At 40.6% G+C, this 19,073-nt stretch overlaps 1 protein-coding gene across 4 annotated transcripts in view; it reads right to left on the reverse strand.

The window, feature by feature from the left end:
• Nucleotides 1-2,303: 2,303 nt before the first annotated feature.
• TRIM23 (tripartite motif containing 23) overlaps nucleotides 2,304-19,073 on the reverse strand; it is a 33,146-nt gene continuing 16,376 nt past the window's right edge. For 3 of the 4 annotated variants that reach the window (XM_043546959.1, XM_037902911.2, XM_043546960.1), the window contains exons 4-11: nucleotides 18,422-18,700; nucleotides 17,588-17,770; nucleotides 14,505-14,720; nucleotides 13,315-13,449; nucleotides 8,339-8,468; nucleotides 8,148-8,258; nucleotides 5,748-5,872; nucleotides 2,304-5,379 (exon numbers count right to left, since the gene is read on the reverse strand). In XM_043546959.1, the coding sequence (XP_043402894.1) occupies nucleotides 5,200-5,379; nucleotides 5,748-5,872; nucleotides 8,148-8,258; nucleotides 8,339-8,468; nucleotides 13,315-13,449; nucleotides 14,505-14,720; nucleotides 17,588-17,770; nucleotides 18,422-18,700 (1,359 nt within the window). In that variant the 3' untranslated portion in view covers nucleotides 2,304-5,199. Of the gene's footprint in view, nucleotides 5,380-5,747; nucleotides 5,873-8,147; nucleotides 8,259-8,338; nucleotides 8,469-13,314; nucleotides 13,450-14,504; nucleotides 14,721-17,587; nucleotides 17,771-18,421; nucleotides 18,701-18,918; nucleotides 19,047-19,073 lie in introns of all 4 variants that reach the window. The other variant, XM_037902912.2, reaches the window with a different exon arrangement.

Below are 19,073 nucleotides of genomic sequence, written 5' to 3' on the forward strand. Positions count from 1 at the left end.
GATCATATCACTAAATGCTCTCCTTACACAGTAATTTTAACTCTGTCAAAAACTATTTGTTGGGTTCATTTAATCCTAGGCCATAGCACAAGATTTAATTGGGTTAATATTCAGGGTAGCCTGTTCACAAAACCTAATGCAATATGCTGAAGCTTTTTTCTCCCCCTGTTCAACTGAAATCTCTTTTCACCCTAGATTAGCACATTTTTCCTCAGGATTTCAGGGGCTCTTTACAAGTGAGTGCTGCATGTAATTTGAACTTCCCCTCCTTATGAAGGTTTGTACTTTCCCCATTTATTTTGGGTGGTTGAACTCTGCACTCCTATTAGGTTGCTTCTGTCATTACAGGTCTTTGGAATAATGTAATAAGGGTTGCTAAGAGGTTACACTTAAGAATGACTTTTGGGGAGAGTCAGGCAGAATATGGAATTACTGGTTATTAGATGTAGCTTTTAAAAAAACTTGCACCATACATATGCTTTTTTCAAAGATCTGATTTCTATAAAGTCAGATAAAGAGTACAAGATTATAGCTGTAGGTAGCATATTGAATTAGGGTAATATCTGGCAAAGCAGATGCATTCAATAGTTGAACAGTTAATTTTGATACGTAAAGGTGAATGGAAAGGCTCCAGGCATTTCAGTACCCTGAAGCCTCATTAAGAGATATTTCTGTACAAAAATGTAGAAGGCTGGGGCTAATCTACATGGATTACAAGTAAAGAGTGTTGGGGGTGTGGACAAAGTTTAAAAATCACCTTTTACAGTTCCACAATCCTTGGGCATGGGCCTCATTTCTTGGGTTAGAGCAGCCTGAACACACCTCCAACTTCTGCCGGCAGCACCTAACCCCAAGAAGCTGAAGACTTCCATGGTGTAAGGTCATCCCACACACCCTTTTCCTTGCTATGCTGCCACCAGGTGGCTACATTGAGTAAGAGCCCCATACTGCTCTATGCATATACTGTAGTTTCATCCTCTTTAGGATCCACCAGCATGGTGTAAAGCAGTCATACCTCAGTATCTTCTCTCTGTTCTCTACAACATTGAATAGGTCTCATTTCTTCCAACTTCTACCTGAATACAAGGCTTATAGTGACATTTGTATTCCCAGAGTTAGGTTAATCTAAGCCCCCATTTTGGCTTACAATTGTCCCTTAATGTCATGCTGGCACCCAACACATTTTTGCCTACCTTCTCTTCCTCCTTCCCTGCCTAAAACAATGTCAAAAGGAAGTCCCTAGCTTAGACTAAATTCAATGCAACAAGACTAGTGTAGTAGAGAGGTAACAGCACACTGGATATAAACTCTCACTTCAATAGTCCTGCATTAATTCAAAAATAGATTTAATTATATTAGAAGAATGCTCAGTATTTATACAAAGAGGGTGGGTTTTTTTAACTCTGCCTTTCTTTTCAAAGAGACAAGGTGAGATTTTTTTTATTGGACCAACTTCTGTTGGTGAGAGACAAGCTATTGAACAGAAGTTTGGTCCAGTGAAAGTTATTACTTTACCCACTTTGTCTCTCTAATATCCTAGAACTGATGTGGCTACAATACTGTACACAACCTATTTTCATTGTCAGGGTGTTGTTTTTTTTCCTGTATTAATATAACTGCAGTCTTGAAGTTGTCAGAGGAACCTGGAAGTTTTTTTTCAAGAATCACCCACCTGGATTCAATCTCAGATTACAGGCACAGCAGCAGTATGCTAAAGCACTGCTCATCCCACAACATGCTATTCTCTCACTCAGGGAGTTACAATAGTGTCAATAATGAGAAACAGAAATTCCTGGCACACAGGTAGGAATACAAATCCAGTATGGCAGCTGATTTCAATCAGTGATATCATTTGTAACTGAAGTCAGATGACAAATATGTACACACATCTGGATAAAATACCACTTGAGTGTTCTGAGTAGAGCTGCACTTCAAACTTGCCAAGTACATTTACCTCAGTCAAGGTCTTCTAAGTGCTGAGATTTGTGCCTGATAGTCACAATAGCCCTAGCTGTAACACAGGGATAGTAGTTTTTCTGCTAGTATTAAAAGTGAAGTCCCTGAGGCCTACTTTCTAAATACTGCTACCTTTTTTTTGTATCAGTTTTTTGAAGGTAGGTATTAATCCAATCCAATCCTTGAGAATTTGGGATACTAATGCCAACATTTTCAGCATCATGACATGGTCATCTTCAGACCATAACCTTTTCATTGTGAACAACTTCCAAATTCTAGCATTAGATTAACTTGCAACAAGAGTGGCTTAAATGAAAGTACCAAAAGAAGGATAGTACCCTAAACCAGAGGGTTAAAGTATTCTCTTTATTAGGAAAAAAGTTTTCAAGGCCATTCAGAAACTCCATCAGCTAAATCACTCTTCCATTACGTAAGAGCTGTTCCTTTGTGAAGTACTACCATACCCAACCCTGCTCCAGTACCCCAGAACAAGAACTGTTGGTGAATATCTTCCTGCAGACGGAACCTCAGTCATCATTCAGTCCACAAGCAGAATTAGAAAAAGTTCAGTTACATACAATGAAAGTTAGACAATACCAAGAAGTCAGGCATTACTGCTCAAATAGCTTAGCTATTGTTTACTATTTTGAAACAAGATTTAAAAACACTTTTCTTCACTCACTGCACATGTTATGTTTACTCAGTTTCAAAATTAAGCCAAAATCTAGACTTGACAGCTAAATGCTATAGTTAACTTTTTAAACAATTCAGGCTTTAGTCTTAGCCAGATAATTCTCTGCAATACTTGTAATTTGTTTTTTTTTAATTTTAATAGAATGTGAGAAGCACATTCCAATCATAACCTGCATAAGTTAGTACACTAAAAACTGAAGTTCAAGACATTTAAAATTTACAATTGAAGCAGTTTATATATAGTATTAACTTATAACACAAATAAATTTACTTGATAACACCTGAAGAGTTCACAGACAAATGCAAGACCTATTTTCACAGTTACTTGAATCAGTCACATTAGTTTGTATTTAAAAAATACTTTTATGCAAGTATACTACATTTGCAGCAGAACTTTTTGTTCTGAAAGTAAAAGATGAATAAGTGAATTTTTCCCCAAACATACTCTTCTCTACAAGCCCTTCAAAGTTTTGCCGAGTGCTTTAAAATAACCAGAGAAAACAAAAGTAATAACAGTCCAGTGGGAGAGCATGTACAATTGAACCCACTGAAGATGTAAAATGTACCAACTAAAATGACAAATTTCATATTAGATCTTCCAACCAATGCATGTTTTATTCATTAAAAATCTTCCAGCTAAAGTGTCTGTTCCTGAGGAACTTGTTAATATTTGAAAATAAAACTATGAAAAGGACAGTCAAAGAATTATAAAGGTCTGTGCTGGGTCTGCAATATAGGCTGAGCAGATAGTCAAAGGGGCAGAAAATGTCTATTGTGCAAGAGATTGCAGGCTGAAAGGTGAACAATTTTCAGTTTGATTTGGGCAGCAAAAATTCTTCAGTCCATGTAAATTATGTACAATATTATCAGGTGTATTCTGAATGAGAATATAGCTTTCAAATACAGTCTGAACTTAGTGTCTGTAAAATCCTTCTCTTAGCATTCTAGTATGGGTGCAAGGATTTTTAAGATCACTTCTAAATGTGAAGACTAGCTTAATTTGTATCTACACCTTTGAAAACAGTGACACTTGTCACTTGAGCTACAATTCAAATTGTTCAGTTTCAGCAAGCTTAATGTACATATAACACCATTAGCATGAAATGTAAAGAATGGAGGTGATTATAAACCAGTGTCATCAGGAGGGGGCAGTTATCACAGCTGCTGCCTCCTGAAGTGCAAATGTATTAAAATAATTTGTTTATATATTCTTTGTTTTAACTACTGTATGTAGTGGGGAAAAATGCTACAAAATACGTACTAATACCATAGTATTCCTTCTGCATGGCCTCGTCACTTTCCAGGGGTTAGTTACAGAAGGGATCAGAGGAGTCACCAGGTGTACTCACCACACAGATTTATGGTGATCAGAACTGTGTGCACAGCAAAAGAGGAGACATCAATAAATTATTCCAATCTTCTCCAAATTTAAACAGAGATACAGCCCCAAGATTCTGTGAGTTTGTGAATGAATAATCTTTGAATACAGGCACTGGTGACAGTTCCAAGTATATAAAGAATCTGAATCAGACACTAAAAGTTTAGATCAGATTTTACCATCTGCTGTTCTAAGTAAGACTTATTAAGTGTGCAGTGCTTTCACAGCAGGTTACTTAATATTTTAAGGCTGCTACCTCTTTCTGGAAGCATAACTCATGTAAAAATATAGAGGTGGGCTGATATTTCAACTGCTTTCTTTAGGAAGTTCTTAGCTTAACTTGATTTAAGGATGAAGTTTAATCTCTAAAGACAATGTCCTTGGGCATGCACAGGAACTCCCATCAATATATTTTGTATTATTAATGGAAAGATGACATTTCAATATGTATAATTTTGCTTTGCTTTCATTTAACTGCATCTTTTATTACTAATGGTAGTCAATGCCAACACCCATTAAATCTGCAAGGTCCTAGGAAGACTACTACGTTCTTACCACTTTCTAGTCCTATACACAACCCAAGGCATGCAATAAGGCTAATAAATAAATGACTGGGGAATAACTTTCCTTCTTGTAGTGTCTATATGGAGTTTTCAAAGCAAAATTTAAGCTAATGCTTTTTTAAATGTACAACAAGTGGCATCATGTGTTACCAAAGAGCATCTAGAGTTTTGGTTGCTTTCTAAATAGCTCAAGAGTTTGTTTTGGTTTTTTTGAAGTTGCTTTTTGGATAAGAATTTTATTGTAATAGTAAGTAACTTCTGTGCCCTTATGCTGAAATTAGAAAATTTAGATACACGTTTTAGCAGAAAAACCTTGCTTAAATTGGAAGTAACAACCTAGTTTCACACACAAAAAAATAAAAATCTAGGCATTTTAGCAGCCAGCCCACCCTAATAGTCTGTTGCATTACCAAATTTTAAAAACCGTAGCAATTGCACCAAGTGTTTACTGCACCAATTCCACAATCCTTGATAAGCAGGTGCCACGTATATTTTCTTCTGTAACCAGAGCTCTAGATAAATCTCCATCTTCACAATGCAGACCTTCTTACAACATCCTAACCCGTGCAAATAAGTGAATTACAAATTTAATTTGCAACTGTCATGAAATTAAGCCACATCCAGTACACCTGCAGCCACCAGTTGCCTTGAAAGCCAGTCCAATCCTTCATATAGTCCCATGCCACTTTGAGCATCGCAGCCCTGAATATACCAGCTACGGCCGCAGCAGAGTTTATGGAGACTCAGCATTTCTGTGATTTCTTCTACTGAAAGAGCCCCCGCTACATCCTGCAAGAGAGCCAAGCATTATTTTAAATGCACATAGTAAATTTTCTAGAGATTTCACTTTCACTGATAAGAATATAGATTATCTAGAACGGCTAGAAAATCTCCCACATCATCTTAAAAACCTCAAACCAAATTAATAGTCTTAAGGCTGGACAGAAGGTTTTACTGGCCTTGTCACACATGCAGAAATAGCTACTGGATTTATTAAATCAGTGACTAGTCTCTTCTTATAATATTGTCACTAAATATTAAGGAAAAACATTAAACTTTATTCCTTCCCCATCCCCACTTTTTAATTATGGCAGACTGTTCACAAAATTTGTGTTAATTACAGTTTTAAAAAGGAATAGAAAAAAATTCACCAATACCTGCTTATTGGCAAAGATCAGCAGCAAGGCATCCCGCAATTCTTTCTCTGTTAATAACTTTGCAAGTTCACTGTGTGCTTCACTAACCCTGTCTCTGTGACTGCTATCGACAACAAATACCACCGCTATGAAAAAAATAGTGAAACATGTTACGCACACTCTCAAGTGTCACTCAGACATAATACCCAAATGCACTGACTCCTCAACTCCACAAACTCCTCTTTATTTCCAACACAGAACCACCTACAATGCACAGATTGCGTGTCTCAGAATTGCACATTAACTCAAGCCTCAGTATTATTAAGATATTGTACAGATAAACATACTTATTCGAAAAAAAAGTCTTCCCAAAAGCCAGCATCTTAGACCCTGTCTACAGAAGGAAGTTGCAATGGTTTAACTTAAATCTGTTTTTAAACCCATTTAGTTTAAACTGACTCAAAGCCCTGTGTGGAGACTTGCTTCAGTTTAGCTTAAAGCAATTCCTAATCAATTTACACTAAATCAAAATAAGAGAGTGTCCACATGGCTTTGAACCAGTATCAAATCAGTTCAAAATCACATCTTTAGCTAAACCAGTGCAATTTTCTCATTTAGACAAGCCTTAAGGGCATGGCTACACTTGCAGATGTAGAGTGCTGTGAGTTAAACCAGCCCTCAGAAAGCACAGTAGGGAAAGCGCTGCAGTGTGTTCACACTGTCAGCTTCAAGTGCACTGGCATGGCCAAATTAGCAGCTCTTGCAATGTCACAGAGCAGTGCATTGTGGTACCTATCCCAGCATGCAAGTGGCTGCAACGTACTTTTCAAATGGTGGGGGAAATGGAGTGTGACAGGGAGTGTGTTGGGTATATGTGGGAGAGAGACAGTGGGTTTTGGGGGGACTGAGAGCATGTCAGCATGCTCTCTTGTAAGTTCAGACAGCAGCAGACCTCCCTCCCCCGGCCTCTCTCTCTCACGCACAGGAAGCAACATTCCACACTAATCGTTGCTTTGTCCCGGAGCAGATAAGTACGCCGGATGTCAGAAACGGAGTTTTAAAAGGGCATATCCGCATTCCTACAGCCAATTCCAAAACAATGACAAGAGTGTCTACTTGACTTAAGGGGATTATGGGACGTTTCTGGAGGCCGATCGCAGTAATGCAACACCTCGTTCACACTGACGCTGGGGCGTTTCAGACGAGGCGCGGCAAGAGTTATGCTTCTCATGGAGGTGGATTACCAGGAGTGCTCCAGCTGCAGAGTCCCGGTGCTCTAAGTGCCTTGCCAGTGTGGACGGGTTGCTTTAATGCACTCTAACTTGCAAGTGTAGCCAAGCCCTGAGTTAAAGTTATGTACACTTGTGGGAGGATTTTACATGCCAAAGAGGCTGTAAGATGGCATGGATGAAGGGATGGCATAGAGTCGTTTACTATTAGGAACTCCTGGGGGTTGTAGACAATGAGAGGTGTGGAAGGAAAATTAATGAGCTAAGGAGGCAGAACTGGAGAATAGAAATTCTCTGTGTAAATTTCAGTGCTTCCCACTTTTACAGTGGAAAAATAAAACAGTTATAGTAAAGAAGCAAATTAACTGTTGGTATTTTCAATTCTCACCCTAGCCTTGCCCCTCTTCTACTCTCATAGGAGAAAAGACCCTATGTTGGTGATCTCTACATTCTGACTTTTGAGATGATGTTAATCTCTGAAAATGATTTTTTTAAAAGAAGAGTGATTTAAAATATCTCAGAATTTTGCAAAGAAGGTCTGAAGAATGTACCTAGAAGTTTGTTATCCTTGAAAGATTCAGGAATCTCAACCCCACTTTAAATGGAAAACAAACTTAGAGCACTTATGACACCCCCATAATTCTGTGCCCAAAAGTATAGTAGGCACTTTCATGCCAGTAACATTCAGAAGACTGTTTTACCATGTGGACAGCAAAGCTGTTCTGATACACTTGTTTTTATCTGTATTAATGTAACTAGGATTGGACATTGTGCTCCAATACTGGGTCAGAAGTTATGTCACTTTGTAGAGTTGATATTTTAATTTCAAATGTTATCCAACGTTTATAAATGTGAAGTGCTACTTGCCACCATGTGAACTTCTCGAATGCTGCACTTTTGTCCGCTGTCAGCTAAAACCAGCTAGAACAGAGGTTCTAATTTTTGTTATGGCTCCATGAACTATGGAGCTGATGAATTTATGAAGAATGCAACTTTTCCAGCGACAAAGATCTACTGGTCCAAAATATTTTCTTAGGCCATGAATCTAGCACCCATACTTCACCTTACACAGAATTACTTATTTTATGTCAATTTCCTATGGTTAAATGATTTCTAGTCATATTCTTCTGGCACTAATGAATGCACAAACTACAAAACCAAATAAACAGTCTAAATATTTTAGCAATCCTACCTTGTGTATTGAGGTAATAATGCTTCCACAAAGGCCTCAACTTGTGCTTCCCTCCTACATCCCAAATAGTAAACTTCAGATTTTTATATTCTACAGTTTCAACATTAAAACCTAAAAGAGAAAAGTTCACTTTTTATACTCTTATTCCTAATAATGAATCCGTCAAATTTTTAAAGCACTCAGTTACATACCTATTGTTGGAATAGGTTGCATGAACTCATCCTGCTTTAACTTAAACAAAATAGTTGTTTTGCCAGCTCCGTCTAATCCTAGGGTCACAACTCGAATCTCCATTTTTGGTCCAATATGTACCCTGTTGTCCTGGTGAAAAAAAATATATAAAAACACTGAAAACATGCTAAAAGATCCATCTTCACTGTCTTTGTAGGAAACTTCAGGATCTCTGTGCCATGCAACATGTCTCGCTATTTGTAAAGTGCCATTTTAATTTATAGATTAATAGATTTTAAACCAAGAATGAACCATAATGCTCATTTAGTCTGACCTTCTGGGACCATGGAACCTCACTCAGTAAATGATGGGGGAACCATTTGCCAGGAACTGTGGAAAGAAGAATGTGCCTTAAACAGAAAGGTTTCTGGAGCTATAAGAATGACCTTTTCCCTCACAACACCAAAAACGTGGTTCTTGTACAGATAGGGGAACTAATTCCAAAACCTGCCTTTTGGCACTAATGGCAAGTAGGAAGGCCAGCCACAGACTAATATAATCTCTCATTCTGATGACATCAGAATTTTCATCTTGGCTGTGGCTCCCTGCAGAACGCCATGAGTCCCTGAGCTCTCATTTCTATGGTGCTTGGTTGTACAGGAATCCAATATAGAAATGCTAATGTAGCGGATATCCATCATTACTTCGTAACTATTATTATATTTGTATTATGGTAGCATCTAGAGGGCAGGGCCCCCCTGTGCTGAGCTCTGTATAAAGAGGCAGTTCCTTCCCTAAAGTATCTGTTTCCACTGACACCACAAACATAAATTTGATATCAAGGAATGAAGTTTCCTGGTTGAGTTCCGTCTATATACCAAAATATAACTGGTCTGGATTAAAAAAATCCTTGCTTCAAATATATCTGGTCTTTTCTGAAGGTGCAGTGTGAGTTCCTTGGCTATCTAGCAAGACCATTTTGGCTTCGATGTCAGTGGAAAACTAGGAGGACTTCAACTTTTCCTCTCCCTCTTTTCTGAGCCCTTTACCTTTACTGTCTTGAAAGGTAACAGATTCTTCTCTGCCCAGGGCATTTTCCCATTGCCATGGGGAAGCTCTGACATCTGGTTGCTCTTACTTTTGGATGAGATAAAAAGACTCGTGTCTCAGTCACAGACCAACCTCGAACAGAAGGTAGCAGGATACTTCCATTCTGAGCAGCATAATTGCCTCCTATGTACTGTGACAAAATTCCTGCTCTACCTTGGTGGCTCTTGTGCTTATTGGCAGATTTGCTCGCCTTGGAGCTTCACAGCAGCCCTCAGCTTGGCTGTTTTTCTGAACCCACAGTCCAGGTCGACTCCTCCTGTGTCTGACCAGGAGTTGGGAGGATTTGGGGGGAAACCGGGCCCGCCCTCTACTCCGGGTTCCAGCCCAGGGCCCTGTGGAATGCAGCTGTCTAGAGTGCCTCCTGGAACAGCTGTGCGACAGCTACAACTCCCTGGGCTACTTCCCCATGGCCTCCTCGCAACACCTTCTTTATCCTCACCATAGGACCTTCCTCCTGGTGTCTGATAATGCTTGTACACCTCAGTCCTCCAACAGTCTGCGTTCTCACTCTCAGCTCCCAGTGCCTCTTGCTCCCAGCTCCTCACATGCACACCACAAACTGAAGTGAGCTCCTTTTTAAAACCCAGATGCCCTGATTAGCCTGCCTTAATTGACTGGCTGCAGGTGTTCTAATCAGCCTGTCTTAATTGTCTCCAGAAGGTTCCTGATTGTTCTGGAAGCTTTCCTGTTACCTTACCCAAGGAAAAGGGACCTACCTAGCCTGGGGCTAATATATCTGCCTTCTATTACTCTCCTATAGCCATCTGGCCCTACCCTGTCACAGTACTTACTTGTACCCTCTTCTGAAGCAAATGGTATTGGTTGCTCTCAGACAGCGTATTGGACTAGATGGTCCTCTGGTCCTATCCCATACAACCATGTTTGTGGGGTGCTTTTTATTTGTTTGTTTTGTTTAACTTTAGATACACCACTGATGGGGTGTCAAAGTGAACTAAAAGGATGTATACTCAAATTTTGTCCTCCAAATATGCTTCCCCATCCTGCAAAGATTGCTTCCATAGTGAGTATGCAAGGTCTAGGGTAAAAACTGAGTTGCCACTTAAAAAAAACTGGGTTGCTTTTCAGCAACAATCTAAGGGACACTCAGATATGACTGGAGAACGACACTGCATTCTGTGCTGTATCAAGTATGCCATTCCATGACCTCAAAGAGTTTGGATTCTTTCTGTGGTTCCCCCCTCCAGCCCAGGTCTGTTGAGAGACATACCCTCCTGAGCTGGCTGGCTGGCGTCCTTATGGTGGTATCTCCCTAAGTGCTCAGAAGCTCCTGATCAGACTATTCTGTGTTGGAATTATGGTTCCTCATGGCAGGGCTGGACCCAACATGCGGGTCTTACTCTGAGCACCATGCCATGGCAGCAAGAGGGTTGGCTGGCTGGGGACAGACAGAGCATAATTCACCCTCTAAAGTGTGTAAATGCTGCCTCACATTGGGAACACCACTTTAATGTACCTGGTATTTGTGAGACAGCTCTGCCATACCTGAGTGGGGACAGAGGAGTCTCAGAGAGGAGTCACTGCAGCAGCAGATCTGGGTGGCTGAAACCACCATGCTGCCAAATACCTGATCGGGGGGTGGGGGGAGAATATATTTTAACTCACTGCCAACAAAAAATTGAAAATTATATAACAAAATGGTCAGGAGAAACTGACCTGCCAATTTGTTCCACCACCAGAGGCAGAAAAACCTGGTGGCCTGAGCTGAGTGGCAAGGTTTCGTCCTGGAGCTTCCGACAACTACATTAAAAGCTTCCAAATTCTACAGGTGAGGGGCATTAACTCATCAGTAAGGATAAGATTTAGTCACAGAGGTCACAGATTCTCTGACTTTACTGGATCTCCGTGACTTTGGCTTCAGCTGTCAGAGGCAGGGGTGGAGCTGGGGTTATGCATCCCCCTCCATCCCCCACTGCTGAGGCCAGAGCCGGAGCCACTGCTGTGTGCCCCTGCGGCAGGGCCTGGGCCTGACTGAGGCTGTCAGTCCCCAACATGGGGATCCAGGTGTCATTCCTTCCTTCCCTCCCCTCCCCCTCCAGCCCTCTCTCCTCCACTATTTTGAGTAAAGTCACAGACAGGTCAGGGCTCCCATTAATTTTTGTTTATTGCCCACGACCTGTCCATGACTTTTACTAAAAATAACCGTGACAAAAATCTTAAACCTTGCTCATTAGTAATCAGTGAGAAAAGCTGTGCAATAGAATCCACTTCTGAATCCCTGACCTTGGTGCAGAAATACTAGGAATATTCCTGAAAATACACACTATTGTCTTCTTGACTCTTTCATGCAAGTTCACATGAATATCTTGCACAAAGTAGTAAAGATTCCACGTCATGAGGTATCTACTAATAGTAAATTAAAAGCAATACTGAAGTACAGAGTTACGAACTGACTGGTCAACCACACCCTCATTTGTAACTAGAAGTATGCAATCAGGCAGCAGCAGAGACCAAAAAAGGGAAAGGAAAGAAAAGAAAAGAAAAACAAATAAACTACTAAAAAATAAAAGGGAAAGGTTAAAAAAGATTAGACAAGTTAAGGAAACTTTCTGTGCTTGTTTCATTTAAATTAAGGTGGTTAAAAGCAGCATTTTTCTTCTGCATAGTAAAGTTTCAAAGTTATATTAAGTCAATATTCAGTTGTAAACTTTGGAAAGAACAACCATAACGCTTTGCTCAGATTTATGAACATTTCAGAGTTATGAACAACCTCTTTTCCCGAGGTGTTTATAACTATCAGGTTCTACCATACGGATTTTGATAGTAACCCTAGTAATAACATACAGTACAACTGAGACAGTCTCCAGACCGAAGCCCCTGTTTCCCTTCAGGAAAGCACTTCATTGGCATTGTTCTTGCTGCTTCATAATGAAAACAGCAGCAAGTCACCCAAAATAACAGTGTCTCCTTTCCCCCATTAACAATGAAGAGATATGGATGCAGCCAAATATACAACACAAACAAAACATCATCCTTCACTTTTCTCAAACTTCTTGTCTTTTTGTTCAACTGTGATTCAAAGCCCATTCAAAAATTCTTTAATTATAGGATTAGGAAACAAATCATTTAGAGGAAACTCCAGTGTATTACCAAAATTTCACAATCATCTCAACCTTCTTTCAGAAACAACTTCATATTATTTTGAGATACACATTGAAACTAAGCAGTAAAACCTACTCAGAATATGAAGGCTGCCAAGTTGGTACCAAACGCTAAGTTATGAGAGGAACAAATTCATGATTAGAATCAATGGAAGAAATACACCAGTTTGAATGCTGTAAATGGAAATATGTAATGGAATTTTTTTTTGTATTTTTAATAGGCAAATAAGAAATCAAATAACCAGCATCCACCAGGCTTGGTGTTTGTCCAAAACCACTCCCAATTTGGGGGGGGGGGGGGGAGCAAATGGGGGGGAAGGCTGCTTTCCAGAGAGTATCTCTTGGTTTTTTAGAACTCCTGACAGCTATCTTGATCATTAAAATAAAATTTAAAAATAGTGAAAAATATAGCAGTTCAGGTAAAAAAACAGAGCTATCTATGTAGCAAACATATTCTAAATGCAAATTGACAAAGAAACACCACTCAAACTGACTGTTTTTTTCCCCCATCTGTTTCAACAGAGAGTAAGTATCTTGTGTCATAGTGCAAGATGGCAGCCTCCGTATTCTGGAATCAGAGTCAGTCACAGCCAAAAAAATTTTAAAAAGATATTTTTACACAACAAATGCATTTGCAGCATCTATGAAAAGTCTGGTGATAAAACACTGCAGTTTTCCTTTAATACACATTTTGAATTTCAGAAAGCAGATAGTTCTATTTTCACTAGAATCTTGAAGACATATGAAAAGGGTTTTGAAGACTATACCTTTGTAAAAGTGACAGGAATGCTAGCATCCAGCTGTATATGATCTGCAAGTTCTGTAAATTGCTGCTGCTGTTTTTGTAATGTTTCTAGTAGTCTTGTAATCTCCTGTTTAGCCAACACTACTCTGCAGTCATCCTAAAACAGACAAAAGGCAGAAGCACTCTTTCTACTAGTAAATCATTTAATGGAAAAAAAGGGGCAGATAATTATGTATGGCAATAAAACGGTTTTCTTTTTTATTTTGATTAATCTCATAGAACAAAGTTTACACTTACAAAAAATGCATTTAAGAAATTATGATACATTTTCCACTTTTATACTGCAAATCTAATCCTAATAGAGCTCAAAGAGCTTTGGAAAAACAAACAAAAAAAAAACCCAAAGAGAAAACACATCTCTCTCACCCTTCATTCCCCCAGTGGTGTGAAAGAACAATATCTATACCATTCACAGAAATGTAGCTTCCTCAGGCTTGGAATATGGCAACTGGTTAAATAGCATACAGCAACACTACATAACGGTGAAAAACTGTACCCAGGGGTTAAAACTGGGAAATTTAGTTAAGTAGAATGTCAGTATTTAAGGTGAAATTTGACCAGAGTTAGTTCCCAATGGCTTAAAAAGAGACAAAAGCAATTTAAAATCATGTTAAAAAAATAAAAAGCTGTCTTACAATAACAGCATATCAAATAGATAAAACTGAAAAAATTTAAAAAATAAAGTTGACTCTTTACTAAATGTTTTTTTTATTTACTTTTTGCTCTTTACTCATCTTGGACAATGAAAACAGACTGGTCAGTTTTACCTTTAGTATAGTAACTTACTTCTCATACTCAGCACAATGCTGCGATGTTTGGGTTGCAAACCTTCCAAAGAACCACTTAATTCCAAGCAAACATTTTTCTACCCTGACTTTATTTCCAATAAAGTATTCATTAGTAACAGCAATTGTAAAACCTTTCCCCTATAAAACCTATATTTTTAGCCTGAGCTATACACCTGTGTCTCCATATTCACACCACAAATAATTACTATAATGTTTTCAATCTCACTTTACAATAGCGTGTTTCTAACATGATAAAGAAAATTTAAAAGCACAGCATTGTCCAATTTAGCAGTTTATAACCTAAGCTTCATTTACAGATCCAACTATGCCCTTGCTCCATGTTACAGCTCACTTAATCACCTACCTGCTGCAAAGTCTTTTCACAGTGAAGACAAGCAGTTGAAACCTGTGACAACAGGATAGTCATGTCTTCTTGTTGTTGTCTGAGCCAAATCAATTTCTCCCGCACATGTGCGTCAACCACACTAAGTGCCATTTCTTCCTGGCGACAAAGGGTTTCATGAAGATCAGAAAAATAGGCTCGGACGCATGAACGGGCATTTTCTGCAGTACCTGGGACCTACAGTGTAAAGTCATAAAATCAAAGATAGAAAATTAACAATCAAAAATCATTTTATTCAAATAGCATAATACTTAGTGCTGTGTTACATTCCAACTCCTAACTTCAAAATGAGTGACCAGCAGATTCAGATCTCAACAGGCACAGTTTTGGTGAGGGTTGTATATCTGCTCCCAGCACTAAGGCCTTTGCATAGGTTATTCCAATAAACAATTACTTATTACATGTATACAGTGTATGAAAAAAATACTATCAGGGAGAAATAACTTGAAAAAAATACAACAGTATATGAGGACACATGGACAAATTACTTTCCATAGTTATATGCAGTATAAGTACACCTCTACCCCGATATAACACGACCCAATATAACACGAATTCAGATATAACGTGGTAAAGCAGCGCTCTGGCGGGGTGGAGCTGCACACTGCAGCGGATCATAGAATCATAGAATATCAGGGTTGGAAGGGACCCCAGAAGGTCATCTAGTCCAACCCCCTGCTCGAAGCAGGACCAAGTCCCAGTTAAATCATCCCAGCCAGGGCTGTGTCAAGCCTGACCTTAAAAACCTGTAAGGAAGGAGATTCTACCACCTCCCTAGGTAACGCATTCCAGCGTTTCACCACCCTCTTAGTGAAAAAGTTTTTCCTAATATCCAATCTAAACCTCCCCCATTGCAACTTGAGACCATTACTCCTCGTTCTGTCATCTGCTACCATTGAGAACAGTCTAGAGCCATCCTCTTTGGAACCCCCTTTCAGGTAGTTGAAAGCAGCTATCAAATCCCCCCTCATTCTTCTCTTCTGCAGACTAAACAATCCCAGCTCCCTCAGCCTCTCCTCATAAGTCATGTGCTCTAGACCCCTAATCATTTTTGTTGCCCTTCGCTGGACTCTCTCCAATTTATCCACATCCTTCTTGTAGTGTGGGGTCCAAAACTGGACACAGTACTCCAGATGAGGCCTCACCAGTGTCGAATAGAGGGGAACGATCACGTCCCTCGATCTGCTGGCAATGCCCCTACTTATACATCCCAAAATGCCATTGGCCTTCTTGGCAACAAGGGCACACTGCTGACTCATATCCAGCTTCTCGTCCACTGTCACCCCTAGGTCCTTTTCCGCAGAACTGCTGCCTAGCCATTCGGTCCCTAGTCTGTAGCGGTGCATTGGATTCTTCCATCCTAAGTGCAGGACCCTGCACTTATCCTTATTAAACCTCATCAGATTTCTTTTGGCCCAATCCTCCAATTTGTCTAGGTCCTTCTGTATCCTATCCCTCCCCTCCAGCGTATCTACCACTCCTCCCAGTTTAGTATCATCCGCAAATTTGCTGAGAGTGCAATCCACACCATCCTCCAGATCATTTATAAAGATATTGAACAAAACCGGCCCCAGGACCGACCCCTGGGGCACTCCACTTGACACCGGCTGCCAACTAGACATGGAGCCATTGATCACTACCCGTTGAGCCCGACAATCTAGCCAGCTTTCTACCCACCGTATAGTGCATTCATCCAGCCCATACTTCCTTAACTTGCTGACAAGAATACTGTGGGAGACCGTGTCAAAAGCTTTGCTAAAGTCAAGAAACAATACATCCACTGCTTTCCCTTCATCCACAGAACCAGTAATCTCATCATAAAAGGCGATTAGATTAGTCAGGCATGACCTTCCCTTGGTGAATCCATGCTGACTGTTCCTGATCACTTTCCTCTCATGTAAGTGCTTCAGGATTGATTCTTTGAGGACCTGCTCCATGATGATCAGTGCGTCAGTGTGTCTGGCTCCGACACGCTGCTCTGAGCGGCGTGTTAAGGGTGTCGGGCCAGGGCCGAGGGGTTGGATAAGGGGCAGAGGGTCTCAGGGGGTGGTCAAGGGACAGTCAGGGGCAGGACCTCTCCCCCCCAGGGTCTGGGAGGCAGGAGTTGTGGGGGGACACTTCTGGGGGCCCCACAGGCCCAGAGTGGCCCGGGTGATTAGTGGGGGGGCTGGAAGCAGCCCGCTCCGCTTCCCTCGCCCTAGCCCCAGCCCTGTTGCTCGGGGGAAGGGATCCCCCAACCCCACACACACTCACCAGCACCGGCAGAAGCAGAGCAGCCCAGCCCCAGCCCGCCAGCTCCCAGCCACAGCGCTCCACTTCCCGCTGCTGGTGAGTGCGGGACCTTTCCCCAACACCCCGCCCACCCCACCCAAGTGACACGGCTGGGGCCGGGACAAGGAAAGCGGAGCGGGCTGGGGCTGCATCGCTCCGCTTCCCGCCGCAAGTGAGTCCTTTCCTCAACCTCCCCATGCTCACTGGCGGTGGGAAGCGCAGCACTGCAGCTGGGGCCACGTTGCTCTGCTTCCCGCCGCTGTCAGTGAGTGCCTGTCAGGGGTCAGGGGTGTGGATGGAGTAGGGCAGTCAGGGGACAGGGAGCAGGGGGTTTAGGTAGGGGGTGGGGTCCTGGGGATGATTAGGGATGGGGAGGGTCTCTGAAGGGGGCAGTCAGGGGACAGGAAGCAGGGGGGCCAAAGCAAGTTTGATATAACGCGGTTTCACCTATAACGCAGTAAGATTTTTTGGCTCCTGAGGGCTTATATCGGGGTAGAGGTGTATATAGCTCTCTCCAAAGCCACTCTAATTTCAGTAAAATCAAGGAGACAATCAACGTGATAGAAGTTCTCCTGGCATCTCTCTTGGGACTCAGTCTTTCCAGGTGTGAGCACATTCAATTTCTACTGACTTTGCAGAACTGAGGCTACTCAGTAACTTGTAGAACTGGACTCTGAGTGAGCTCTTATGTATAATTCTCATACAACACTCTTAAAAGATTTTGGGTTACTACAGAAAAAATTATGTTGTGTTTGAGAAAAACAATTTCTTACATGTTCTGTGTGGGCCATTCCAACTCCATCTTCCACTATTTGTTCTCCTCCTTCAATTTGTTGAACAATTCCAACTAGTTTTCTGGAATAGTCTGAGATTTCTTCTGTGAAGGTTCTTATACAGTGTGCCATGTCTAAAATGGATGCACGGATCTGGTTTGCTTCTGGTTCCAAAACAGAATGCTACGATCAAAAGCAACACATACCAAATGTCAGCTCTTAGTTTCCCTTCCAGTCACCATCAGCCGAGCTAAAATAAGATTTCCCCCCATACTATGCAAAAGAATTAGAGAAGGAAAAAAAGAGGAAAAATTTGGACTAAACTTAATCTTTGATAAATTAAAAAAAAAAAATCAGGTATTATTCATTTTGTTATGCGACTGAAACAGGGATATAGCAATCACACAAATAACTACATGTGCACATTTGTCTTTCCCCCCCTATCTTTAATAAAATGTAAAGAGAAAAAGGGAAACACTGTTTGGACCACCCTCTATTCTCTGGGTGACAGTGCAACCTCTACATCATGAACAGCTGACAACTATCAAAACTGGTGGCTTGCATAGATGATGAGTCTTTCTGCCTTAATAAATAGATGAAGAACAGCACTGTGGTTTTACAGATCACAATGATTTTTTGTTTGTTAGTTATTGCGCTGTTACCATAGCAGTTGCCTGAAGTGAAGGAAAGGAACAAAAAGGCAGGGACGTTCTTGATAAAGGCTCAAAGATCAGGCCTAAAGAGAGGGAGGGAGTCTGTGTGCTTAACAATGGAAAGTAGTATTATTTTCTTAAACGACCCAACAGCATGAGTGTAATAGAAAAACAACAGTACCTTATGACCTTGATGCTTTCCATATTCTTTGCAGACACAACACATTAGGGGACTGGTCTGACAATCTTCTTCTAAACAAACAAATTCAATAGCATGCACCTGGTGCTGGCAACACAGGGTCTTCTCATGAGGTTTTTCAGCAAGAGGTACACGCCTATGTTTTGCTAATGTCTTCGTAGAATGGGTAAGCTGTGAACACTCGGCACACAAGTGAGTGGCACAAACAGTGCAGTATACAGATGCAACATGAGCTTCATCTTCATCACAACGAATGATGCTCTTTAACAAAAAACCTTAGTGCGTTAATATTGGATTTCAATAATTTAAAATAAATTAGATTAGATACTTTCAACTTGTCCAAGCCTAAAAATTTCACTCCCCTTAAAATCACTGATTGCTAAGAAACGTTCACCTTATTCCAAATGGGTGATTTTAAATTCTGCACTCTCTCACCAAGCCCTTCTTTACAAATAAATAAATATATTAAAAAAATTCACCATTTGAGTGAATCACAGGAGACTGATTTTCAGAGGTCCTGAGTATCCACAACTCACACTGAATTCAATAGGTACTGAAGATGCTCAAAAACAATGAAAGTCAGATCCCAGACCTTTCTCCAATGTCTCTTTTAAAAAACAAAAACAGGATATCA

The sequence above is a fragment of the Chelonia mydas genome, chromosome 5, assembly GCF_015237465.2.
Source record: "Chelonia mydas isolate rCheMyd1 chromosome 5, rCheMyd1.pri.v2, whole genome shotgun sequence".
NCBI lineage: Eukaryota > Metazoa > Chordata > Testudines > Cheloniidae > Chelonia > Chelonia mydas.